General features: G+C 41.4%; 1 protein-coding gene across 5 annotated transcripts in view; it reads left to right on the forward strand.

Annotated features, from left to right (window-relative positions):
- Positions 1-27,243, forward strand: part of RNF17 (ring finger protein 17) — a 201,555-nt gene that overhangs the window by 48,486 nt on the left and 125,826 nt on the right. For 4 of the 5 annotated variants that reach the window (XM_048844981.2, XM_075127255.1, XM_075127254.1 and 1 more), the window contains exons 12-16: positions 4,608-4,682; positions 8,992-9,278; positions 17,424-17,504; positions 19,431-19,592; positions 24,740-24,929. In XM_048844981.2, the coding sequence (XP_048700938.2) occupies positions 4,608-4,682; positions 8,992-9,278; positions 17,424-17,504; positions 19,431-19,592; positions 24,740-24,929 (795 nt within the window). The remainder of the gene's footprint in view (positions 1-4,607; positions 4,683-8,991; positions 9,279-17,423; positions 17,505-19,430; positions 19,593-24,739; positions 24,930-27,243) is intronic. The other variant, XM_075127253.1, reaches the window with a different exon arrangement.

A 27,243-nucleotide genomic window follows, 5' to 3' on the forward strand; every position in this document is an offset into this window, starting at 1 on the left:
AATAAGTTTAATACAAATTAAGATAATCAGAAATAGAAGAAATGGACTTGTCTTGAGTAATTTGTGTGACTTATGTGATAGATATGAAAAAATGCCCAATAGCACCAGTTTGAATCATTCTTCTGAAATAAGCAAATAGAAAAGTACATGTGAAATCGATGTATTAAAAACCTATGAAATTGACTTTACTGTTCTGTAAACACAGAAGTGTTTGCATTTCAAAAGATATAAGCAAACTTTCACCATGTGTAACACATAAATAGGGCTGTCAAGCAATTAAAAAAATTAGTAGCCATTAATCGCACTGCTAAACAATAATAAAATACCATTATTGAAATATTTTGGATGTTTTCTACATTTTCAAATATATTGATTGCAATTACAACACAAAATACAAAGTGTACAGTGCTTAACTTTATTTATTTTTGATTACAAATATTTGCACTGTAAAAAAACCAAAAGTAATAGTATTTTTCATTTCACCTAATACAAGTACTGTGGTGCAATCTCTTTATCATGAAAGTTGAACTTAAAATTATAGGATTATGTACAAAAAACACTGCATTCAAAAATAAAACAATGTAAAATTTTAGAGCCTGCAAGTCCACTCAGTCCTACTTCTTGTACAGCCAATTGCTCAAACAAACAAGTTTGTTTACATTTGCAGGAGATAATGCTGCTGCTTCTTGTTTACAATGTCACCTGAAAGTGAGAACAGGCATTCTGATGGCACGGTTGTAGCTGGTGTTGCAAGGTATTTACGTGCCAGATATGACTCTTTAGGACATGACCCTTCATGATTCAGCCATCATTCCAGAGGACATGCTTCCATGCGGATGACGCTCGTTAAAAAATAATGCGTTAATTAAATTTGTGACTGAACTCCTTGGGGGAGAATTGTATGTCCCCTGCTCTGTTTTACCCACATTCTGACGTATATTTCATGTTATAGCAGTCTCAGCTGATGACCCAGCATATGTTCATTTTATGAATACTGTCACTGAAGATTGACAAAACACAAAGAAGGCACCAATGTGAGATTTCTAAAGATGGCTACAGCACTCGATCCAAGGTTTAAGAATCTGAAGTGCCTTCCAAAATCTGAGAGGGACGAGATGTGGAGCGTGCTTTCAGAAGTCTTAAGAGTAACACTCTAATGCGGAAAGTACAGAACCCAAACCACCAATAAAGAAAATCAACCTTCTGCTGGTGGCATCTGACGCAGACAATGAAAATGAATATGCGTCGGTCCACTCTGCTTTGGATTGTTATTGAGCGGAACCCGTCATCAGCATGGATGCATGTCCCCTGGAATGGTAGTTGAATCATGAAGGGACATATGAATCTTTAGCACATCTGGCACATAAATACCTTGCAACATTGTCTGCATCAGATGCCACCAGCAGAAGGTTGATTTTCTTTTTTGGTGGTTCGGGTTCTGTAGTTTCCGCATTGGAGTGTTGGTCTTTTAAGACTTCTGAAAGCGCGCTCCACACCTCGTCCCTCTCAGATTTTGGAAGGCACTTCAGATTCTTAAACCTTGGATCGAGTGCTGTAGCTATCTTTAGAAATCTCACATCGGTGCCTTCTTTGTGTTTTGTCAATCTTCAGTGACAGTGTTCTTAAAATGAACATCATGTGCTGAGTCATCATTTGAGACTGCTAAAACAGGAAATATATGGCAGAATGTGGGAAAAACAGAGCAGGAGACATACAATTCTCTCCCAAGGAGTTCAGTTACAAATTTAATTAGTGCACTATTTTTTTAATGAGGGTCATCAGCATGGAAGCATGTCCTCTGGAATGATGGCTGAAACATGAAGGGGCATACGAATATTTACCATATTTGGCACGTAAATACCTCGCAGTGCCGGTTACAAAAGTGCCATGCCAATGCCTGTTCTCACTTTCTGATATTGTAAATAAGAAGAGGGTAGCATTAACTCCTGCAAATGTAAACAAACTTGTTTGTCTTAGCGATTGGCTGAAAAAGAAGTAGGACTGAGTGGAACAACCCAGGGAACTACAGACCAATCAGCTTAACTTCTGTACCTGGAAGGATAATGGAGCAAATAATTAAGCAATCAGTTTGCAAACATCTAGAAGATAATAAGGTGATAAGTAACAGTCAGCATGGATTTGTCAAAAACAAATCCCATCAAACCAACCTGATAGCCCTCTTGACAGGGTAACAAGCCTTGCGGATTGGGAGGAGGGGAAGTAGTAGACATGGTATATCCTGACTTTAGTAAAGCTTTTGATACTGTCTCGCATGACCTTCTCATAAACTAGGAAATGCAGCCTAGATGGAGCTGCTATAAGGTGGGTGCAGACTGCTTGGAAAACCATTCCAGAGATAGTTATCAATGGTTCACAGTCATGCTGGAAGGGCATAACAAGTGGGATACTCCAGGGATCAGCTCTGGGTTCAGTTCTGTTCAATATCTTCATCAGTGATTTAGATAATGACAGAGAGATTACACTTATAAAGTTTGCGGATGATACCAAGCTGGGAAGGGGTTTCAGGTGCTTTGGGGGATAGGATTAAAAATCAAAATGATCTGGACAAACTGGAGAAATGGTCTGAAGCAAATAGGGTGAAATTCAATAAAGACAAATGCAAAGTACTCCCATTTAGGAAGGAACAATCAGTTGCACACGTACAAAATGGGAATTAACTGCTTAGGAAGGAGTACTGTGGGAAGGGATCTGGGGGTCATAGTGGACAACAAGCTAAATATGAGTCAACAGTGCAACGCTGTTGCAAAAAAAGTGAACGTCATTCTGGGATGTATTAGCAGAAGTGTAGTAAGCAAGACACGAGAAGTAATTCTTCTTCTGCCCTGCTCCACACTGATCAGGCCTCATCTGGAGTACTGTGTCCAGTTCTGGGCACCACATTTCAGGAAGGATGTGGACAAATTGGAGAGAGTCTAGAGAAGAGCGACAAAAATGATGAAAGGTCTAGCAAACATGACCTATGAGGGAAGATTGAAAAAATTGGGTTTGTTTAGTCTTGAAAAGAGAAGACTGAGAGTGGACATAAATTTTCAAGTACGTAAAAGGTTGTTACGAGGAGGAAGAAAAAATGATGTTCTTAACCTCTGAGGATAGGACGAGAAGCAATGGGCTTAAATTGCAGCAAGGGAGATGTAGGTTGGACGTTAGGAAAAACTTCCCAACAGTCAGGGTGGTTAAGCACTGGAATGAATTGCCTGGGGAGGTTGTAGAGTGTCCATCATTGGAGATTTTTAAGAGCGGGTTAGACAAACTCCAGGGATGGTCTAGGTAATACTTAGTCCTGCCATGAGTGCCGGGGACTGGACTAGATGATCTCTTTAGGTCCTGTCCAGTTCTATGATTCTATGACTTTTAAGCTCTGATGTTTTACATTGTTTTGTTTTTGAGTGCAGTTATGTAACAATGATGAAGAGATTGCACTACAGTACTTGTATGGGATTAATTGAAAAATACTATTTTATCATTTTTACAGTGCAAATATTTGTAATAAAAATAACACACACTTTCATTTCAGTTACAACACCGAATACAATATATATGAAAATGTAGAAAAACATCCAAAATATTAAATAATTTCAATTGGTATTCTATTAACAGTGCAATTGAAACTGCGATTAATCACAATTTTTTATCACGATTTTTTTAAGTTAATCGCATGAGTTAACTGTGATTAATTGACAGCCCTAATAAATAATCAAGTAGTAATACACTGTATAAAAATGAGTAACTTAAATTTTTTTCCAATCAAATGTCCACTCTTCTGCCCCTCGTGTATGCTGGGCTCCCACATGGGCTGCTCAAGATGAAATCTCAGTGGCCCCTGGCCATGAATTTTCTAACAGAAGTGAAAGCAAATAATACACAACTCCAACTTAAAGCTGGTACAGCTTCAGAGCCACAGTCCTGACTGTCGCATCTTTATTTGGGTGCTGCTGTCCCTCTCTTGATCAAGAAAATAGTCAGAAATCTTTATTTTCAGTTCTGTTAGACTACTTCCTGCTATATGATAGGAATCAGATTTTGAGAGCTCTGAGACTAGCCAGAAAATTAAATATAAAAACTTTGAGATTTTTTTTTCCCTGTATTACTTTGTCAATTTTGATTTGGCAGGAGGTAGAAATAGTGGCTTCATTTTGATGTAAGCCAGAAACAAAGAAAGATTTAAATACTTGGGCTTTGAGTACACTTTAGTTCCTGAGGATTGTTATTGGAGAATATAATTTATATTTTCACTACCCTAAGGATTATTTGTGGAACAGTGTTAGGCATTGATATAGAAACTCACCAAATAGATGCAGAAGTAGTGAAGGAATGCTCGGAAATCAGATTATACCACATAATATATTTATGTGTAAAGGTGAATGAGCAACCAAGTCTACCATTAGAGAGCTGTCATCAGTGTGTTAGTCATTGGTAATTTTTCTTGGCTAAAACTGGAGAAATGGAAAGCTGAATTGATCTCTGTTTCTTCACATTGCTTCAGACCCTATAGGACTTCACTAATTAGTTAAGATTATATTTGTGAATTGTCCAACTGATTTAAACCTTTGAGTGACCTCCCTAATATCATTCTTCTTTTACTTTAGATTTCTCATGAACTGTGATGAAATTACCTCTGTGTTCAAAAACATAGGGAAGATTGAATTGGAAATACCTGCAAAGTAAGCATTTTTTTTTTTTAGTAAAGAAAACTGGTGCAGTGATTTATGCAATTTTCTTACCACTGAGCAGTTTACAAACACCTCTAGCAAAGGTCTACATGTATGCTTACTGATTTTAAAACTAGAATGTACAGTTGTAGCAAGAGATCTTAAGTCAGTATTTCAGTCTTTCTTGTTTGATTCAGATAAGAAGCAGGACTTCAGAATAGGTTAAAACTACTTATTGGCAGATTGGGTATCATCGGGTATTTTGGTATAAGGTGCCTTTACCATTGGAATTTCTTTATGCTAAACATTATACCAACCTCAAGTTACAGAAAGGGGTGGAATAATTGGGATGTCAGTACTTCCAGTAACTGAAAATTACTCTGAGTAAATGTAAACCCATTTGTAAAGTTAATAGCAAATACTAAAATATTCAGTAATACATCTTTTGAGGATAAACTCTGATTCTGAGGTAACAGAAAAATCAATATAGATTAAACATAAATGACACATTTTCTTATTGGAAAACAACTATTGTTTCTATTTTATTGAGCCTCTTTGCTTTCACTTGCTCAAACAGGTTTTTGACAAATGACTATAAATTATGATGATTTATAGTATATCAAATTCATGGACTGTTTGTAGTGGAGTGGCACAGGTGTCAGTATTTGGATAATCACTGCCATCAATAGTCTGAAAAAGGGAGCATAGAGCATTCTAACGTGTAGATAATGTTTGGGAAATGTTAAAAAGTCCAGTGAGGAGAGAGAAGAAACTCTAAAGAGGGACCTAGAGAGGCTAGGAGTGTAGGCCATATCCCCATACCAGTCTTTAAGCCAAACTATGCATTGAAATCAGTGAATAGTTTTGTTTAAAAACTGATGGCATATTATGGCCCATAGGTAGGGGGGGAAAACTTAGATTCAACCTGGAAAAATTCAGTACACCAAGGAAAAACCCTGATATGCTTGGAGATAGAAACTTAAAGAGCAGTGAAGTTAATAGAGATGGAGGATGAAAGTATATAGCAAAGTATATATGGCTTTACTCTGGGGGCATTCTGCGCCAAAATATAAAAATTCTGTGCACAATATTTAAAATTCTGCGTATTTTATTTGTCAAAATAACACTGCATAATCATGCCAGTTTCAAATATTTTGGTAATTTACTTCAAAATACCTGTAAGCTGCCAGGAACCGTCTAGCTCTAGCTCGCTCTCCCTCTCCCCAGCAGTGTCTTCTTCGTGCGAACTGGGTTCTGCTTGGTCCAGTGGCCTCTAGTGGCAGCTAGCAGCACTGCAGCCCATTTCTTTTGGGGTGGAAGGAAAATCTGTGTGCACAACGTTAATTTCCGCAAAATTCTGCGTTGTGCAAAGGCACAGAATTCCCTCAGGAGTAGGGCTTGGAGCAGCCAGAACAGGCATAGCATCAGAGACAGTAGCCCTCTGTAAATCTTTGAAACCTACTCTATAATGCTGCATTATTTGATCTGGACATGGCTGCAAATGAAGACAGATGCAGGGATGGATTTTAAGCGGCAGGCTGCAACTGTATTAAATGATGCATGGGGATCAGTGCTTCATGTCCTATCAACCATATTTTCTCATAGTAGGCATTTTAAATGGTTCCAGTGTACGGTTACAAGGCTTCTACCATATAACCCATAATCCAGGGTAGACTCTGCTCAATGTACCTCTAAGACTCATAGAAGATTAGGGTTGGAAGAGATCTCAGGAGGTCATGTAGTCCAACCCCCTGCTGAAAGCAGGACCAACACCAAATAAATCAGTAGTAGGATTCAGACTCAGTTTGCTCATCCGAATCCTACTACTCCCCAACCCATGGAAGGAGGACAGGACACTAAAAGGTTAGGACGTCGTCCCCACATCCCACAAGCACAAGGCCCATCAGCAAAATCGCAGGCCTTCTGGGAACCATTCTTTTTAATTTCATTGGAATCCAGTTGTGACAAAACTAACATTCCTACTAAATACTACCACATATTATGAAATCCTATTCCTGTTTAACCTAACTGTGCCTCCAAGATGCTGCAAAGCAGGGGAAAAACCCATCAGGCCTATGCTAATATGGCCCCAATGGAAAGAAAAAATATTTCTTGACCCCAAAATAGGTGATTGGTCAGACCTGCAGCTTCTGCAAGACAGCTGTGAAACTACAGTTACAGGGAGAGGGAGTAGGGCTGCTGAAATAAAGTAAAAAAAGTTCCATGTATCCTGGGCTAGGGGTTAAATTTGTGGAGGAGGAGAGTGACAGACCAATTAGCTCTCTTCCTCCCCAGCTGGCCAGTGAGTGGATAAAGCCTCTGTAGGGGGAGTGGCCACCCTTGTGACCCCAGTGAGTGCTCTACTTCCCCTTTCTACTGGGGCTGTCCTAATTTCTGCCTGTCTCCTCAAGTTTTCCACTTGTTGAGGTAGGTGGGTTTTGTTCCTGGCACCTCAACACCAGAAAGATGATGGAGGAAGTTCAAAGAAAAGCAACAGTGATTAAGAAAGGAATTAGTTTTTGAGGAAATATTTAAAAGAATCGAATGTGTTCTAGTATAGGTTGAGCACGTGTGTTGGTGTGAAGGCGGATGAGGAGAAAATATTTGAAGGGTGTAAACAGCATGCAGAAAGAAGAATGATTTAGGTATCACAGCAGGAATGAACTAAAGAAAAGAAAAATGTTTGAATGTTGGGAAAATTCCATCAGTCAGGTACTGTCTTGCCCAGTTATCCCAGGAGTATTAGGTCTGTTTTACACTGGGAATTTGCGTCTGTTCTAGCCAGCTTTAATACATAACTAGTGCAGACAACAAGTATAAACCAGGAAAACTACAATTTGCACAAGTGAACTTTATTTCTGCTTGAATCAAGGTAATGTGCTTTTGTGTAAAACGTGGCTTTCCTTTTCCAAACTTACATGCGGTGCAGTTATATGGGGACCTGGCCATCGATTGCAGGAATTGGGATGAGTTCCTAGTGGAGACAAGGCAGAATGAAGAATAATCTCTTAAGGAAAATGACAGGTTTCAGAGTAGCAGCCGTGTTAGTCTGTATTCGCAAAAAGAAAAGGAGTACTTGTGGCATCTTAGAGACTAACCAATTTATTTGAGCATAAGCTTTCGTGAGCTACAGCTCACTTCATCGGATGCATTCAGCTGTAGCTCACGAAAGCTTATACTCAGATAAATTTGTTAGTCTCTAAGGTGCCACAAGTACTCCTTTTTCTTTTTAAGGAAAATGGTAGCAACCCTATTTCTGAGATATTTACAACTAGATTGGGCAGACCTCTCAAATATATGTTCTAGGAAAAATCTTCTAATGATGTAGAGTTGGACTAAATCTAATACTTTTCTTCCACGTGTTTAATATGTATTACTAGGTTTGGCACAATTTGATTATTTATAATTTTGACAGGTAATATCAATACTTATTTTTAAGCATTATTTTAGATTTTTTTTATCAATTTAAATTTTCCACAATTACAGGAAATTACAGAGGTATGTCAGAAATAGGGAGGGTCAGATAATTTAATGACCGTATACACTGAGATTTTAAAAAGTTTAAAACTTCATGACTCTTAAAACACAAATTGACATCACATGTAAAAATATACGAAGTAAATATTTTTTAAATAAAACTCCAATAAGTTCTCAATCAGCATTGTAAGTTTTAATTATTGTCGATGGAAATATTTTTTGTAGGTTTGCGTGTATGGTGAAATTTGACATTTACCACATTTAACAATAAAAATAGAATCTTTCCAAGCCTGTGTATTACTATTATTCTGAGCATTTTAGGAAAGAACATTGTGAACATAAACTCTTCATTGCTAGATTCAACAGTGAGGAAAAATAAGTATAACTTAATTTTTCTGAGGATAGCAGGGATCTTCTGCAGGGGGTAGAGATTTTAGGGTCTGTTCCAGTCTGAAGAGCTATAATCTTGGGGGCATTCTGCTATATAAAGCCTAGATCTATCTTTCACAGTTTTTTGGGCAGTAAGACAGGTGTTGGTCATATTAGGGATTTGTTTGTTTGGGATCAGTGGTTGGCATGAGGGGGATTTCCTCCCTATTTTTGTCTTGAGAACATTGTTGCTCCATTGCTTTATGATTTGAACCTTTAATGGAAGTTAAGGGTATCTTGAACTTTTTGGAAGATTGCTTTTTGTTTTTGTTTAAATTAAAAAAAAATTTTTTTGTTCTTGAGAATAAGTCCCAGTATTTTTTCATGGAATCGTGATTTTTTAAAATAAATTCTGCTTTACTGGTACCCTTCTGTGAAATGAAACCTGAATAAATTAATATATTTCTCCAAATAGATGTTGCCCTGGAGATGATGGACAGAGCATTCTCATGGTCAGTAATCCGGGAGAAGAATCAGACTGTGACACTTATTTGTCGGTAGAAAAGAATAAATTTACACCACTTGTCAGAGGTAATGAAGCAGAGACTCTTATACAGCAAGAACTTGATGTGCATACAGAAGTGAAAAATGTCCAGCTTTACAAATTAGTTACCACACCCTCTCAAAGTATTCTGACTTTACCCCAAACGATGTCCGGTCCTGATGTCATAATTGAAGAAATCATGGAAGATGACCAGGAACGTGAGTTGCTTAAATTTGTAAATTTGAACATATGAATTTAATATCTTTTAAACTAGTGTGTTTATCAAGACTAGCCTTTTTAGCACTCCCTTTGCTTCATTTTTTTTGTTGCTTTTTCTGTAGCTGGAATTTTTCCATTCAAGGTTCTGATCAGTATGGGTTCTTGGTCTTGATGGTTTCCATTGACTACTTGAATCATCTCCTTTAGAGTCTGGGTCACTGGTTTCTGGAGATTCGTCCTCCTGGCCTTTTCCCCCAGGTCAATCTGGGCCTTCATTGAGGCCAGTGTCTTGCTTTAACCAGTAACAGATTTAAGTCTCTCAGGTGATTGATTGCAGATATGTATTCCACCTGAGTGTGCACGCGTTCTGTGCATTGAAGCCAGGGAATTTTGCCTCACAGTACTTGTAGGGGTGGCCCTGAGTCCTCTGGTCCATAGCTCCTCCCATGGTTATTTAAGGGCAGTACCATCCCCAACACCCCTCAGTTCCTTCTCCGTGCCCAGGGCTTCGGTCGGAGCTTTCTGTGTGGTATTTCACTGCACGCTTTCTGTGTGACGATGTTCTGGGATTTTGCTGTATATAGTAGTAAGCCATTAGTTATAGTAGTACCTTTAGGTTTAGTTAATAGTTAAGTAGATTGGGATGCCTTCACCAGGTTTTGAACACTGCCCATTATGTGGGGTGCTTATCTCTAATAGTGACCCCCATTTTTGGAGTTTATTGTGCCTTGGGGAGGGGTATATTAAGGAAAGGTGCTCTCTGTAAATTCAAAAAGAGAACGCAGGTGGCAAGAGATTTTCACCTTATGGAGCATGCCACGAGACCTGGTTCAACACTGGGGACCTCCACAGATCATCTGGTCCCAGAGAGACCTTCTGAGCTGGCATGAAATGTTGTTCCAGGCCCAAAGTTGAATATCTCTCTTAGGAGGAAGAAAGGTTATTCTTCTTTTGGTCCTCTGAGGAAAAGGTCTCCAAAAGATGGACCAGAGCTATTCCATAGCTCTGAGAGAGTCCTCCTCTTTTTCTAAGAGGAATGCAGACTGGCACCGTGATTAGTTGGGCACACAAGATAGAACTAGGCCATCTAACCCCTCTCTGGACCCGAGTTGATATTATTTGGACCCCGTACCACCAATTCTGGTACCATCCATGGGATGTCCATTGAGTCTGGTACTGACGGCATTGGTGTCGCCGCTGACTGTCTATGCCAATGGCTACCAGGTAGCATCGGACCTTCTCTGCCTCTCCAGTAATTCAGGACCATTCAACTGCCATGGCTGCTTCTGCTGTGTCCTAATCGCTGCCTGATATAGTTGCAGAGTTGTCTCTGTCATCAGCCCTATTGTCCGCACTACCCAATGCTCAGAATGCCGACTTGAGGTCTGCTTCCCCCTCAGTACTGAGGGGCCCTTTGGTGCAGATGCTGTCTTCGGCACCAGTGATGACACATCTGCAGGATCAGTTCCAGGCCCAGCTTTGGTACCTACATCTGTTCTGATGCCTACTGAGAGTGTGATGCCCCTTCTAGTATTCAAGGTGTCTACTACTCTACCATCCTCACTACCGATGTGTCCTGCATATGGGCATTCAGATGAGGCTGGTTGTTTTTGCTTGCTCCATCTGGGGTGGCTTCTGCATTGCCATCGGATGACATCCAGGGTTCAGTGTGATTTGAAGACATTTTCTCCCTTACCATTGCTTTCGAGCACAGCTCCCAAAAGTTTTTGAGAGCTCCTGTGGATCTCTCAAGATTGGCACCACTCCTGCAGGAGGCATAGGAGTGTGTCTGACCACCAGTGCCCTATCCTTTTGTCATCTGTGGCCTCCTTGAAATCCTTGGGACGTTCATTGATAGGCAAGGTCCTGGTCCTCAGTCCAGGGCAAAGTCTGAGAAAACTCTATATCAGGGATTGGCAACTTTTGTCATGCAGCCCGCCAGGGAAACACCACCACTTTTACCTGCCGCGTCCACAGGTTCAGTTGATTGCAGCTCCCACTGGTCGACTGCAACTCCCACAGCTCCCACTGGGTCGCCATCCCAGGCCAATGGGGGCTGTAAGAAGGTTGACCAGCACATCAGTTGGACCACGCCGCTTCCCACAGCCCCCATTGGCCTGGAGCGGTGAACTGCGGCCAGTGGGAGTGCAATCGGCAGAACCCGCGGACATGGCAGGTAAACAAACCATCCCCGCCCGCCAGGGGCTTTCCCTAGCGGGCCGTGTGCCAAAGATTGCCAATCTCTGTGCTATAGACTACATGGCTCTGGGAAGAAGGATAAAGGAGTTTGAGGCGCAAGTGGTGTTCTCATCCATCCTCCCTGTGGAAGGAAAGGGCCCGGCTAGAGACCATTAAATTGTGGAAGTCAACGAAGGGCTATGCAGGTGGTGTCAGAGAGAAGGCTTTGGATTCTTTGACCATGGGATGGTGTTCCAAGAAGAAGGATTGCTAGGCAGAGACGGGCTCCGCCTAACGAAGAGAGGGAAGAGCATATTCGCAAGCAGGCTGGCTAACCTAGTGAGGAGGGCTAAACTAGGTTCACCAGGGGAAGAAGACCAAAGCCCTGAGATAAGTGGGGAAGTGGGATACCAGGAGGAAGCATGAGCAGGAGAGCGCAAGAGGGGAGGACTTCTGCCTCATACTGAGAAAGCAGGACAATCAGTGAGTTATCTTAAGTGCCTATACATGAATGCAGGAAGCTTGGGAAACAAGCAGGGAGAACTGGAAGTCCTGGCAAAGTCAAGGAATTATGCTGTGATTGGATCAACAGAGACTTGGTGGGATAACTCACATGACTGGAGTACTGTCATGGATGGATATAAACAGTTAAGGAAGGACAGGCACGGCAGAAAAGGTGGGGGGGAGTTGCATTGTATGTAAGAGAGCAGTATGACTGCTCAGAGCTCCGCTATGAAACTGCAGAAAAACCTGAGAGTCTCTGGATTAAATTTAGAAGTGTGAGCAACAAGGATGATATCGTGGTGGGAATCTGCTATAGACCACCAGACCAGGGGGATGAGGTGGACAAGACTTTCTTCAGGAAACTAACAGAAGTTACTAGATCACAGCCCCTGGTTCTCATGGGGGACTTCAATCACCTCGATATCTGCTGGGAGAGCAATACAGCAGTGCACGAACAATCCAGGAACTTTTTGGAAAGTGTAGGGACCATTTCCTGGTGCAAGTGCTGGAGGAACCAACTAGGGGCAGAGCTCTTCTTGACCTGCTGCTCACAAACCGGGAAGAATTAGTAGGGGAAGCAAAAGTGCATGGGAACCTGGGAGGCAGTGACCATGAGATGGACGAGTTCAGGATCCTGACACAAGGAAGAAAGGAAGTAGAATACGGACCCTGGACTTCAGAAAAGCAGACTTTGACTCCCTCAGGGAACTGATAGGCAAGATCCCCTGGGAAAATAACATGAGGGGGAAAGGAGTCCAGGAGAGCTGGCTGTATTTTAAAGAATCCTTATTGAGGTTGCAGGAACAAACCATCCCGATGTGTAGAAAGAATAGTAAATATGGCAGGCGACCAGCCTGGCTGAACAGTGAAATCCTTGCTGATCTTAAACACAAAAAAGAAGCTTACAAGAAGTGGAAGATTGGACAAATGACCAAGGAGGAGAATAAAAATATTGCTCGGGGATGCAGGTGTGAAATCAGGAAGGCCAAATCACACCTGGAGTTGCAGCTAGCAAGGAATAGTAAGAGTAACAAGAAGGGTTTCTTCAGGTATGTTAACAACAAGAAAGTGGTCAAGGAAAGTCTGGGCCTGGCCCCTTACTGAATGGGGGAGGCAACCTAGTGACAGAGGATGTGGAAAAAGCTTTTTTCGCCTCTGTCTTCATGAAGAAGGTCAGCTCCCAGACTACTGCACTGGGCAGCACAGCCTGGGGAAGAGGTGACCAGCCCTCTGTGGAGAAAGAAGTGGTTCAGGACTATTTAGAAAAGTTGGACGAGCACAAGTCCAGGGGCTCGAATGCACTGCATCCGAGAGTGCTAAAGGAGCTGGCAGATGTGATTGCAGAGCCATTGGCCATTATCTTTGAAAACTCATGGCGATCGGGCTAGGTTCTGGATGACTGGAAAAAGGCTAATGTAGTGCCCATCTTTAAAAAAGGGAAGAAGGAACATCTGGGGAACTACAGGCTAGTCAGCCTCGCCTCAGTCCCTGGAAAAATCATGGAGCAGGTCCTCAAGTAATCAATTTTGAAGCACTTTGAGGAGAGGAAGGTGATGAGGAACAGTCAGCATGGATTCACCAAGGGCAAGTCATGCCTGACTAACCTAATTGCCTTCTATTATGAGATAACTGGCTCTGGATGAGGGGAAGGCAGTGGATCTGATATTCCTTGACTTTAGCAAAGCTCTTGATACGGTCTCCCACAGTATTCTTGTCAGCAAGTTAAAGAAGTCTGGGCTGGATGAATGGACTAAAGGTGGATGGAAAGCTGGCTAGATCATTAGGCTCAACAGGTAGTAATCAATGGCTCCATGTCTAGTTGGCAGCTGGTATCAAGCGGAGTGCCCCAAGGGTTGGTACTGGGGCTGGTTTTGTTCAATATCTTCATAAATGATCTGGAGGATGGTGTGGATTGCACCCTCAGCAAGTTTACAGATGACCCTAAACTGGGAGGAGTGGTAGATATGCTGGAGGATGGGGATAGGATACAGAGGGACCTAGACAAATTGGAGGATTGGGCCAAAAGAAATCTGATGAGGTTCAACAAGGACAAATGCAGAGTCCTGCAGTTAGGATGGAAGAATCCTATGCACTGCTACAGGCTGGGGACCGAGTGGCTTGGCAGCAGTTCTGCAGAAAAGGACCTTGGGGTTACGGTGGATGAGAAGCTGGATATGAGTCAACAGCTTGCCCTTGTTGCCAAGAAGGCTAACGGCATTTTGGGCTGTATAAGTAGAGGCATTGCCAGCAGATCGAGGGATGTGATCATTCCCCTCTATTTGGCATTGGTGAGGCCTCATCTGAAGTACTGTGTCCAGTTTTGGGCCCCACACTAGAAGAAGGATGTGGAATTGGAAAGCGTCCAGCAGAGGGCAACAAAAATGATTAGGGGGCTGGGGCACATGACTTATGAGGAGAGGTTGAGGGAACTGGGATTATTTAGTCTGCAGAAGAGAAGAATGAGAGGGGATTTGATAGGTGCATTCAACTACCTGAAAGGGGGTTCCAAAGAGGATGGATCTAGACTGTTCTCAGTGGTAGCAGATGACAGAACAAGGAGTAATGGTCTCAAGTTACAGTGGGGGAGGTTTAGGTTGGATATTAGGAAAAACTTTTTCACTAGGAGGGGGTGAAGCACTGGAATGGGTTACCTAGGGAGGTGGTGGAATCTCCTTCCTTAGAGGTTTTTAAGGTCAGGCATGACAAAGCCCTGGCTGGGATGACATAGATGGGGATTGGTCTTGCTTTGAGCAGGGGGTTGGACTAGATGACCTCCTGAGGTTTCTTCCAACCCTGATATTCTCTGATGCTGCATTCTTTTAAGGATTCCCATGGTACATTGCGTTCACTGGGAGTTTATACCCCAGCCATAAAGAGATGTCATTATGGAGGTTGTCAATAAAAGCAGCAATACTGCCTGCAATGATGCTTCCAGCAGTCATCCTGCTGCGCTAGGCAGCAAGACGTGTACAGGAAAGGGCATAAGTCACAGAGGAGGGTGCCTTCTCGGTCCAATATTAACTAGCCAGCCCGTCCTCTGCCAACTTCGAGCATGCAGTCATTTTGACTTACGTATTGAGAACCGCATTCCAGTCATGGAGTTCCTGACTCATCTCCAGAGTTTGGAGATGGGCTTGTCTTGCTTCTACAGTGCTTGGGAATCAATAACCATGGACAAATTGGGTGCTAAGCACATTGGGAGCATATTATGCCATTCAATTTCTGTCCATTTTCCCCCATCCCACCCTCCTACACTGTCCCTTTTCAGGGACTCCTTTCATGAGGTCCTGCTCCTTCGGTAGGGTCCGTAGACATCCATGTCTGTCCTTATGCTCTCATCCTGCAACTGATAGGTGTATACCTGAAATTGTTAGGTCATGTAGCCACATGCACTTACATGTTCTACCATGCAAGATTGTGTCTTTGTCCTCTTCTGGGCTAGTTGAAAGAGGTGGTTCCTTTGTGGGACTTTAGTACTGTGCTGGCTACCCTTATGGGGTCTCTGAGCCCCTGACAACCTGTTCTGTCTCATCTGAGCCAGCAAGTGGCCTTTCTTGTTGCTATAACATTTGCAAGGAGAATAAATGAGCTGCAGGCCTTAAAATGGCAAATTTCAAAGACAAAGTGACCCTAAGGCTGCATACAGCATTTTTGTCGAATGTAGAACCGCTAAACCACCTTAACCAGATAATATACTGGTCTTTGTTATTCTTAAGCTGCATTCAAGCACAGATGAGGAGCACCTTCATATGTTGGATGTGAGAAGATGTGTGGTGTTATTTGGTGAGGACTGAACCATTGTATTCCATCACCTTGACTTTTTGTTTCCTGTGCAGATTGCCTGGAAGGTCGGGCAGTTTCCCCATGCACTATTTCCAGTTGGATAATTGTCCTGCATTATGCCGCTCATGGATTAGCTCATATTACTCCTCCACAGCGGTGTCGGGGTCATTTGACGAGAACCCAAGCAACGTTGATCATGTTCCTCGGTGATGTTTCAATATTGGGTATTTGCAGGGCTGCTACATGGTCTTCTCTGTATACTTCTACTAAGTACTGTGCTATTATGCCTGAGTCTAGATCAGATGCAAACATTGGGAAGGTGGTTCCGCAGTCGTTCTTTAGATTCCAGACTCTACCTCCTATGGCTTGTGAGTCACCTGAGTAGAATACACATTTCCACTGTACCTGTACTGTAACTGTTCTTTTGATGTGGCTGCAGACATGTATTCCACGGCCCTGCATCCCCTCTCCATCGGCGTCTCAAATATTGACCTTCAATGAGAAGGAACTGAGGGGAGTTGTGTGTTGCTGCCCTTAAATTGTCATGGTGAAGGGATATGGGCCAGAGAGTGTGAGCACCATCCCTACTGGTCCTGGAAGGCAAAGTTCTTTGCTGCATTGTACACACGCACACACCTTAGTGGCATACGTGTTTGCACCCAAATCTCGAAGAACAACAAGTAGCTAACAATCTTTTCTTATGTGAACCATATATTGGCTTGTTGAAAGCCTCCTGCTGCTGATTCCAGATTTGTTAACTGTTCTGCACTAAAATGTGTAGGACAGATTTTTTCCTACTTCAGCACAATTCCTGAAGCTGTCTAGTTATTTTCAGATTATTCTTCTTGCTCTTGCCTTCTCTCAAGTTTCCTTACTCTAAAGCTGAACAGGAAGATATGGAAAAGATCTTTTTTTTTTTTCTTTGACTTTTCTTATGACTGTTTGATATCCTGCAGCATATTTCACTTAAGCTGCTACCACAACTTAATTAACCTTTGCACCCTGTAAATATTTTGGCTGTTCCTGTGCTCACAGTGGTTGCACTCATTTTGTTTACAACCCCTTTTGGGAAGGGGATTGCAATTCCTTCCTTTGATTGGGTGTTCAAGCCTGTTAGGAAGACAAGCAGTTGTGAGTTAAGATCAGAGTTAGTGTACTGTTTACTCTGAGCCACATCAGAGTAATTGTCACCACTAAACAATGTCTTTTCATATGTCTTTATTTATTAAATAAGTTGATAGTGGAAGATGTTGGTAAGTACACTTTACCGAGAGATGCTTTTGCCATGTCTTTAGAATCCAATTGCAGTCTCGTGGACCCAGCAGCAAAGTGTCTTGTGTCCAAACAGCTTGGTCTGAGAATAATTATGTGGGCAATAATGTACCACAAGGGGATGGTGGTGGTTATATCTGATAACGGTATGACTCCAGAACATGGATGTATGATACCAAACCTAAGTGGTATAAACTTCATAATGAATACAGGTGTCTAAAATAACATCTTCAAGAAATATAGCAGCTTTGACAAAAAGTTTCTGTAACGAGTCGTCCTGATCCTGTGGTGTTATACAGTATCCTTGCACATTCAGGCTAGTGCATTCTGAGCTAGTAATTATTCCACTGTCTCCATCAGTTATATCTAATTATATTAAACTCTCTTTTTTAAAAAAAAAAAAAAAGCACATTCCACAGAATATCTTAAAGATACACACAGGAAAAATCTTTCCCAGAAAAAGTTGATACCTTTTGGACAAAGAGCAGGTAAATGTCGCTCCTCTGGTAACCGTTTCCTTGATATTCTTTAAAGAATATGTCTTGTTTAACCAGTATTCTTGATGTTTGTTGATACTGGAATGGACAAAGATCGTAACGTTGGAAAAATGAGATTGTGACTTTTTAGGGGTGGTGTTTTTGTTTCCATTTTCCAAAAATCTCCTTCTCTGAAGTCTGAATAATGATTTTGCGGGGTTTTAAGCAAGCAAACTATTTCAACCCATTGAGAGACGAGGATGATCAGGACTGCTGTTCTTTCCCCAACATAAGAATCCTTGTCCATTCTAGTTCATAATCTTTCAGACTAAAAATTTGTGTGTAGCTTGTGTAAAAAAATATTATTTTATAAATTAACAATGTACTTAAAAGGGAAATCACTTTCTAACCTGTGGCACAAACAAGTCACTGTTGTCTTAGTTTACTTAAATTGTGGTGGTTCTTCGAGTGCTTGCTCGTGTCCATTCTGTGTTAGATGTGTGCATGCTCCTTTCACCGTTGCTAGAGATTTTTCCCTTAATGGTAAGGGCTGGCTCTAGCACCTATGAAAAAGACTATACTTAATCTTCCTAATCACCTAGGGTAAGTTGATTTTTCAAAAGTGAATGGCATGTAAACCAATATAGTGCTCTTTTTCTAACTCTGTGTGTAGTTACAGTGCTTTGGCTGCTGTTCATAGCTTTCTCAAGTTGCAGCAGAGTGAAAGTGGACTAGAGTTGTTTTAGTTTCCCCTGCTAATGTGAAATTTGTAGGCAACAGTGACAAGAATCAGATCATCTTCACTAAGCTGCTGATTCCAAAACTAGAGCAGCAGTAAAGGAAGGCACTAGAATTATTAGTTAGAAGCCTTAATATTTATCAGACACCACCCAAATGGAAGCTACAGAAAATGTCCAAGGATATCACGTTGGGTGAGATTCCAGTGCTCTCTGCTTTCTCAGTAGCTGGTAGGGTATTTGGCTCCTTGTGTTGGTGTTGCCCAGGGACAGTGAGGCCCCTCTTCTTAGTTCAGTCCTCTGTTTGAATTTTTTTTAAATCAGGTATCTATCTCTGATTTAAAATCAGGTATATAGCTCAGTTTGAGGAAGCAGATGTGCATGGATGTGTGTGAATTGATATGACAGAGATTTTGAGGAAAGAAGTAATTTAGATTGTAAATTCTTTGGTGCAGGGACCTTTTTATGTGTTTATACAGCACCTAGCACAGTGGACCCCTGATTCATGATTGGAGCCCTTACATATTAGCACAGTACAAGTAATAACTAGTAATAAATAAATCCTAGACACAGAAAATATAGGAGGAAAAGTGGAGAACAGTGTAGGAAAAGAAAGATAAATGGATTCAAAGTGTGAAAGGGGTGAAAAGAGGAAAGAGAAAATAATGACTAGAAAAGATGTACTATGATCCAAGAAGGAAAACAGGATACAACAAAAGCAAGAGAAACAGTAGTAAGTTATTAAAACATTTTTAACAGTCTATTACAATGAAATATTCTACAGAATACTACAACTATTTTACAGAAGGTGGCATGGTGGAACAATTATTTTTCACTTTGTAGTAGGTTTAGTCCTCAGGCTAATAGATGTCAGGTAAGTCTTTCAAACCCTTTTATAGACGCATGTAATTTGTCTTTATGACTGTTATTTGTAGAAGTGCCTAACTCAGATATGTTTCTTCAGAGCACTGTTTGGAAGAGCACATCATCAAGGGGGTGATCATAGTAGTTAGTGTGAAAGAGTGGTAGGCTATCTGCTGATAACTTTAAAAACTTGTATTGTTGAAAAGTGTCATTGTGACTGGTCAGTATGCAATAAAACAATAACATTTCCCTAGGTGTGAATGTTATATGTGCATCAGTAGATGTGGGGTATCAATAGATGTTTCATGTGTACTGTTTTCTGAACTGTTCTACACAGGTTCTCCAGAATTAGTTTTTGTCAGCCACGTAATAAACCCGTGCCACTTCTACATTCGGAGATATTCACAGAGGAAAATAGCAATTTTTTTGGAAAAAAAGCTGAGTCACTTTTGTAGTAGTAAGAGTTCATACCTTAGTCCATCAGACATTTTGGAACTAGGTAACTAAAATAATTTTCAAATACTTAATTTAAAATACCGTATTACAATATCTGTTTAGTTTTAAAATTTTTATTCTCCATTCATAGAATATGTTCAGCTAGTAAAATATCCTATACATTCTGGAGTGAGTGTTGCTCTGGAGAGTCACTATGGAGCTGTGAGAGAAACAGAACACATTTTCACCTATGTTATATAAAGTTAGGCACTCGGATATATATATTGATACCTAAATGATAGTGGCCTGATCTTCAGAAGGTCTGGAGCACCCACAGTTTCTCTTGACTTGAGCAGGAGTTGTGTGCTTTGCACTGCTGAAAATCCTGACACTTTTAAGTCACTGGCTATTGATTTAGCATCTGAATATAGCCATTAATTGGTGTGACTTTATTTTTTAATATATTGACTGAAAATAGATTAAGCCTGATTCATTCATTTTAGTGTATAAACCAATATGTACTCTCATGGGAGAAACCTTCCTTTCTTATGGTTAACTGAGTCTGGAACTGTTGCAGCAGTTAAAGTGAAAATAACATATTACTAGACATCCCTTGTCCCCATGTGATAGATGTTAGTCACATCATTTAATGCATTTCAGGAGAGTTCTTTTATTGAATGGTGATGAGCAGTATAAGAACCAGAATAGAACAGATAATAAAATTGAATAAACACTGGGATTTTATAATCTAGCAATTCAGTATTTTGACAGTTTCCTTCCTAAAAATTGCAAAAACAATGTTAAGTTTGGTGGCTGATATGAAGTCTGGTACAGTTACTGAGTGAAGGATTATGTGGTAGTGAAGAACATATTGGATCTCTTAACTGGTCATTTCCAGACATTATAATGTTTGGGTTATTAAAGCTGTAGAATTTTTATAAGGGAAACAATATACTGGTAGTTGTTGGGTTTTATTTGGACTTTAACTTTGTAAAAAGAAACTTATTTGTTTGCAACCTAACTCAGATTCTTTTTCAAATGATGGTCTCTGTATGTATTCCACACATGGGTACACATATGCTCCATGCTCCTGAGATTGGAGATTTGTAACAAGGTGTGTCCATTGGTCCATGCCTGCACAGGTTTTTTTCTTCATGGTGCTAACCGAGGGCATAAGGGGCAGAGTGGACTGATGCCTCTCCAGTTCCTTCTTTCTGATTCAGGCCATGTGGCAGTATCTCGTGTGTTCATAGATACCTTCATGCTTCTTTAGCAAACCTGTTAATAAATTGTAAATAGTTCTTAATATGGTATTTTTTACTCTTTGATATAGTTCATATAGTCTAGTTCCCCCCATCTCAGGGAATTTTCCCTGTGGACAAGGACTATACCCAGGGTTTAAGAATTGCATATCTTGGCCCCACTCCTTCTCAGTGAGCGACAAACACCAGTGCTGCTTTTACTGCTTTGGCAAGGCTCACAAATCTGCTGAGTTTTGCATCTGTCACTCCTTCCTCCCCAAACCCATAAGGGATGAGAGCTTCAGCTAAAGAAGCATCTCACAGACAGGGCCATGAGACCACCTTTAGTTTCAAGATGGAGCGAGCCCCCTGTACCAGATTCAGTCGATGGCACCCATCCAAACAAGAACTCAGGAGCTAAGGTTTCATTTGCTAAGCCCAAAGAATTGCTTCCTAGGGCTTTTCATGTGAGCAGGGGGCACTCTCACAAGCAAAAGGACATGTGGTGGTGTCATCTTCAAAATCTGCCTCCAAAAGAAAGGATTCTTCCCTGACTTCAACCAAGTTGGGTGAGTCTTTGCATGCAAGTCCTAAGAACTTAGGCTCGCTTGAACTTCATCAGCGTGAGAGTGTGGCTCAAAGACGTACAGCTCCACCAGTACTGACTTTGGTGCCAATGCTTAAAACAAAGGATCAGAACGAACCGGCACAGTCTAAGAGGTCCGGGCTTGACACTGAATCGGTACTGGACCGCTCCTGGAAGGGCCTGCTAGATCCAACAGTCCCAACTAGAGGAACACTCCTGTGCTCTGGGAAGGTCCAAAACCTTCATCTCCTCAAAAGACATCTTCACCTATCCCTGTTTTCAGTTCCTACTTCTTTCAAGTCCATCCTTATTCAGAGATATTGAGACACTGGAGGATGAATCTACCTCAAGAGGACAGGAATTTCCCCCTATATCTTCCGTGAGCAGGAGCATCCATTTGCCAATATCGGTGACTCTGCCATTTGAGCAAGAATCTGCCTTCTTATTGGCTGAGTTGGAAGTTCCAGACAAACAATTGTCTCAATGTATGTGGGTTAGTCCAGACAGACTCTAGAACAATGTTGGGCAACCTGTGGCCCGCGGACCATTTGTTTACATTTGCATGGCTGTCCGCCTCTCCCAGTGGCCACAGTTCACCGTTCCCAGCCAATGGGAGCTGCAGGAAGTAGCGGCCAGCATGTCCCTGTGGCCCACTCCACTTCCCGCAGCTCCCGTTGGCCTGGAATAGTGAACCGCAGCCACACAAATGTAAACAAACTGTCTGGTGGACTGCCAATGGATTACCCTGATGGGCTCCATGCTGCCCACCACTGCTCTAGAAGTATAGAAGACCTGGGTTCTATCTACCCAGATACAACTATTCAGGTACCCAGTGCCCTGGGGTCCCCCTGACTGGTTGACTTCCTGCTGGTTATTCCCGGCATTCTTGGGATCACTATACTAAGTACCCCCATTTATACACAAACTATACCTGCTATCTCCTAGCCAGCAGCTGGCTTTGTCAGAATATGAGGCAGAAGAAGTAGTTGACCTGGATCTGATAGTCCTAACTGCTGTCTCATTCTCCTTACTAGATGAGGCAGTTGCTTCTCCTTCACCTTCCCTGTCTGATGACCATAGGCATTATCAGGAGCATCTGGAGAGAGTAACGTCTTGGCTCCAGATTCAGTAGAGGAGGTCCAGGATACCCATCACTGGACATCTTACAACCTTCTGGACCCAGTGGGGTGGCCCTTCCAATTAAGGAGGCCATTTTGGAGCCTGCCAGGGCAGTGTGGCATATCCCTATTTCCTTTACCTGTACCCTTAAACAGCTGAGAAATTTTATTTTGTACCGGCTAAAGGGTCAGATGTCATTTTTTATCCACCCAGGACCCAACTCCGTGGTGGTGCGGGCAGCTGCTGAAAGATTCAGGCTTCAACACCCTAAAACAACTCCATATGACAAAGGCACCAAATGCCTTGACCTTCTGGGGCGGAAGGTATATTTATCAGCTAGTTTCCAATTTCAGTTTGCTAACTACCAGATCTTTAGCAAAATTCAATTTCACGAACCATTCAAATTTGTGGAATTCAAGAATAAACTTTCCCAGGAGGTCAGGGCTCAATTCCCAGCCCTCGTCAATGAAGGCAAATTGGGGGCTAAGACTCCACTCCAAGCAGTAATGGACACAGCTGACACTGCATCTAGCACTATTGCCAAGCTTTCATCATGATGAGAGTCCTAGCTTCATGCTGCAGGGATCCCCAGAGTGATACAAAATACCACTGAGGATCTGTCTGTGAACGAGTTTATTCAGTTCAGTGTAAAGATTGACAGGTTGCTACACTTGCTTAAGGACTTCAGGACAACCAGCCCCGAAGAGAGAGCACCACAAGTAGGTGTATAGGCCCATATCTCTCCCTCAGCTGTTTTACCACCAGTGCTCTTATGAACTGCCATGCAAGTGCTAGTGGATACAAAGATTAAGGTATGTGACTTCCTCTACCTCATTCGCCTCTGCACACCCCACTTACCGTCCAGGGCTTCTTTTGATGGGACTCTCAAACCACTTTACCTCTATTGATGCTGTCTCCTACTGCCCCCAAAGTTTTGATGTCCACTTCGCCCACAACTGAAGGGTGATAACAGGCAAGTGGGTACTAGAAATAATCCACTGTGTCTGCAGAATCGAGTTCATCTTCCTCTTTATATTGAGGCAGTCAATTTTATGCAATTCTTGCTTCAGAAACCGCATCATGCTCTCAGCAACATACCTAACAGGTGGGCAGAATTCTCTTGTGTGCAGTCTTAGCAGGTAGTTCTCCAGACACTACAAGTGAAAAATATACAACTCTCCTCTGAATGACATATTGGCTCAGTGGAGAAAGCCATCTTGCGATCTCTTTGCCTCAGAGACAAACGAGAAGTTCAGTCTGTACTGCTCCACAGCATCATTAGGTCACTGCTCCAGTGGTGATGCCCTTCTTCTTCCCTGGATGGACCATGTGAGGTATGCCTCTCCTCCCATTCCACTACTTCCTTAAGGTTTTCAGAAGATTCATCAGGACAGGGCCCTGGTCATTCTCATTACACCCAATTGATCCAAACAGTTCTGATTTCTGGATCCCTTCTGAATGTCAGTCCGTCCTCCTTTCCAGAGATGCTCTGAGTTAACCGCAAAATCAGACATTCCAACCTAGACCCTCTTTATCATACGGCCTGGTATTTGGACAGAACTCAGACCTGGAGCACTCATGTTCAGAGGCTGTTCAAAGTATTCTTAACCACAATAGAAATTTCTCCGCCAGAAAATGCTACCTAGTTAAGTGGAGGTGTTTCTGTACCTGGATGTTACAGGAGAAATGTTCGTCCGCACTGCCCCTTGTACTCTTGGTTATCCACATGTGCAAAAAACCATGCAGGCACAGACCAGTGGATACTGCTTGCTACAAATTTCCTATCTCAGGCACAGGGAACACATGTATATCCATGCATGGAATACTGAAAATGGACCGCACATCTTGAAGAACCTCCAGTTATAGGTAAGTAACCTCCATTTTCCATGGTCTGTTATGATCCCTGACAGATATAAAAGGGAAACTAGAAATACAAAATGGGAAAGGATTGCCTAGAAAGGAGTACTGCAGAAAAGGATCCGGGGGTTATAGTGGATCCCAGATTAAATGAACCAACAGTTAAATACTATGGCTGAAAAAAAGGGAATATTGTTCTGGGATATATTAGCAGGAGTGTTGTAAGCAAGACGTGAGAAGTAATTCTTCCACTCTGCTCAGACTGATAAGGCCTGAACTAGCTATATGGTAAAATGTAAACCATGGCAGGATGTACTAAAATGTAATAACAATAGCTTCTAAACTAAGATATTTAAGTCATGGATTTAGTTGGTTTAAAATTGTAGTTTTTTTAAAATCTTTATTTAGGTGCAAGAATCTTTATCAACAGTAAAGAAAATGGAATGTGGTGCCGTGGAACTATCGCTGAGTTAATTCCCCTGGAAAGTAAAAATAAGGAAAAACCCTGTGGTTCAACAAAATACAAAATTCATGATGTTGCAATGATGCAAGTATTCATGGAAGACTTTGGGAATTCTGAAGTTTTAGTTGGTTCAGGGTATGATTATCGTATCATAACTACATCTATGTCTTTGTGGATAAAAATAGCCTCTTGACCCAAACTGTGGCATTTCAGCTGTTGGTTTCTGATAGGAGTATGTACTATGAAAATGAATAAAACTACCTTTTTCACAAATTAATAACCAAATACACAAATGAGTGCTCTGTGACTTGCATATAGCCATGCACACAAATATTATATACATTAACCTCTGAGGAAATACATCTAAGTTACGGTACAAGACATGAATGTTTAAAATTGCAGACTTTGAAAATTCAGTGTCTGAACAAGATACATTTCCATGTTGCCACCTATTGCAACTTTATTGCGAATATCGTGATATTTGGTGTCTTTCTAAAAGCACTCCTGTAATCATGACTGCATGAGAATCTTGGCTTTCATTTAAAAAAATGGTTTCTAGCCCTCATGGTTACAGAGAGAAGTTTGAAAATGTGATGAAGTGCATCCTATGGGTCAAATCAAAAGGTAAATAAAAGGAACCTAAAATGTGGTGTGGTGTTTGTTTGTTTGTTTTGTTTGTTTTTTAAAGATTTGTAAACCAGTCTAATGGTTTTGAGGGGTTGACTCTTGGTTTTTAAACATTTGAAGCTTGCAATACTGTATTTCTCACAATTGTAAAATAAATTTGTCACTAACAGGCTAGATAGGAGGAATTGTGGTTTTACAGGTCTTAAGAATGAATTGGGAGAACTAATTTTTTGAGTGATGCTGGAGATTTTTACACTGCTTTTTCTAATGGCATCAAACCTCAAAAAGCATATAACTCTGTCATGAGCATATTCTATATACCTTTTTTTATACTTTGGCAACGTTTTAATATCTTGTGCCAATGAAGTCAAATTGAATTTTGCTTGTTTGATTTCTGTCAGTGTATTAAGGTGACCCCCATGTTTTAAAAAAAGACTATTTTCCCTAATCTCTGAACTGTTTTTGTGGGGAAGTGTAGGCACAGTAGGATTTCTGAGTGTTTTTTTTAATGCTTGCTGTTGCAGTAACTGAGTGACCTTATGAAGTCAGGCTTCAGAGTAGCAGCCGTGTTACTCTGTATCCGCAAAAAGAAAAGGAGGACTTGTGGCACCTTAGAGACTACCAAATTTATTTGAGCATAAGCTTTTGTGAGCGACAGCTCTCCATCGGATGCATTCAGTGGAAAATACAGTAGGGAGATTTATATACACAGAGAACATGAAACAGTGGGTGTTACCATACACGCTGTAATGAGTGATCAGGTAAGGTGAGCTATTACCAGCGAAGGGGGTGGGCAGGGGAAACCTTTTGTAGTGATAATCAAGGTAGGCCATTTCCAGCAGTTGACAAGAATATCTGAGGGACAGCGGGGGGAATAAACATGGGGAAATAGTTTTACTTTGTGAATGACAGATTTCATAGCAGCAGCCCTGTTAGTCTGTATTCGCAAAAAGAAAAGGAGTCTCTAAGGTGCCACAAGTACTCCTTTTCTTTTTACTTTGTGGAATGACCCATCCACTCCCAGTCTTTATTCAAGCCTAAGTTAATTGTATCCAGTTTGCAGATTAACTCCAATTCAGCAGTCTCTCGTTGGAGTCTGTTTTTGAAGTTTTTTTTGTTGAATTGCCACTTTTAGGTCTGTAATCTGTTTATCATCCATCCATCCCCTCCCCCCCCCCACCCCCCCGTGTTCCTCAGACGTTCTTGTCAACTGCTGGAAATGGCCCACCTTGATTATCACTACAAAAGGTAACACCCATTGTTTCATGTTCTCTGTGTATATAAATCTCCACGCTGTATTTTCCACTGAATGCATCCGATGAAGTGAGCTGTAGCTCACGAAAGCTTATGCTCAAATAAATTGGTTAGTCTCTAAGGTGCCACAAGTCCTCCTTTTCTTATGAAGTCAGTTAACTTCTCTGCCTAAACTTTCCTATCTGTAAAATGAATACATGTTACAGAATTGCTTCTGCTTTCACAGTATTTTGACTTGGCTGTAAGGACAGTTTCTTTCTGTAAATAAACAGTAATTTGACCCCAGTCCTTGGAATTGTTTTTAAAAAAATGTTCATTCAAAATGGACTTAAATTAAGACCCAGTTCTTTTTATAATATAAAAAACATACTACTTTATACTGATCATCAAATTAAAACTTTTTTTAAGAAATAATATGCTATCTGAAAGCATAATGTAAAATATTATTCCATGGGCATGTTAGCAATAGAAAGGTAAGGGGGAGGTATCATTTGATTTGTAAAAAATCTACAGGATCAGATTTCCAGTGGTGTCATCCTGCCCAGCTCCTCTAGTGGGGATAATTGTA

The sequence above is a fragment of the Caretta caretta genome, chromosome 1 (genome assembly GCF_965140235.1).
Source record: "Caretta caretta isolate rCarCar2 chromosome 1, rCarCar1.hap1, whole genome shotgun sequence".
NCBI classification, from domain to species: Eukaryota; Metazoa; Chordata; order Testudines; family Cheloniidae; genus Caretta; species Caretta caretta.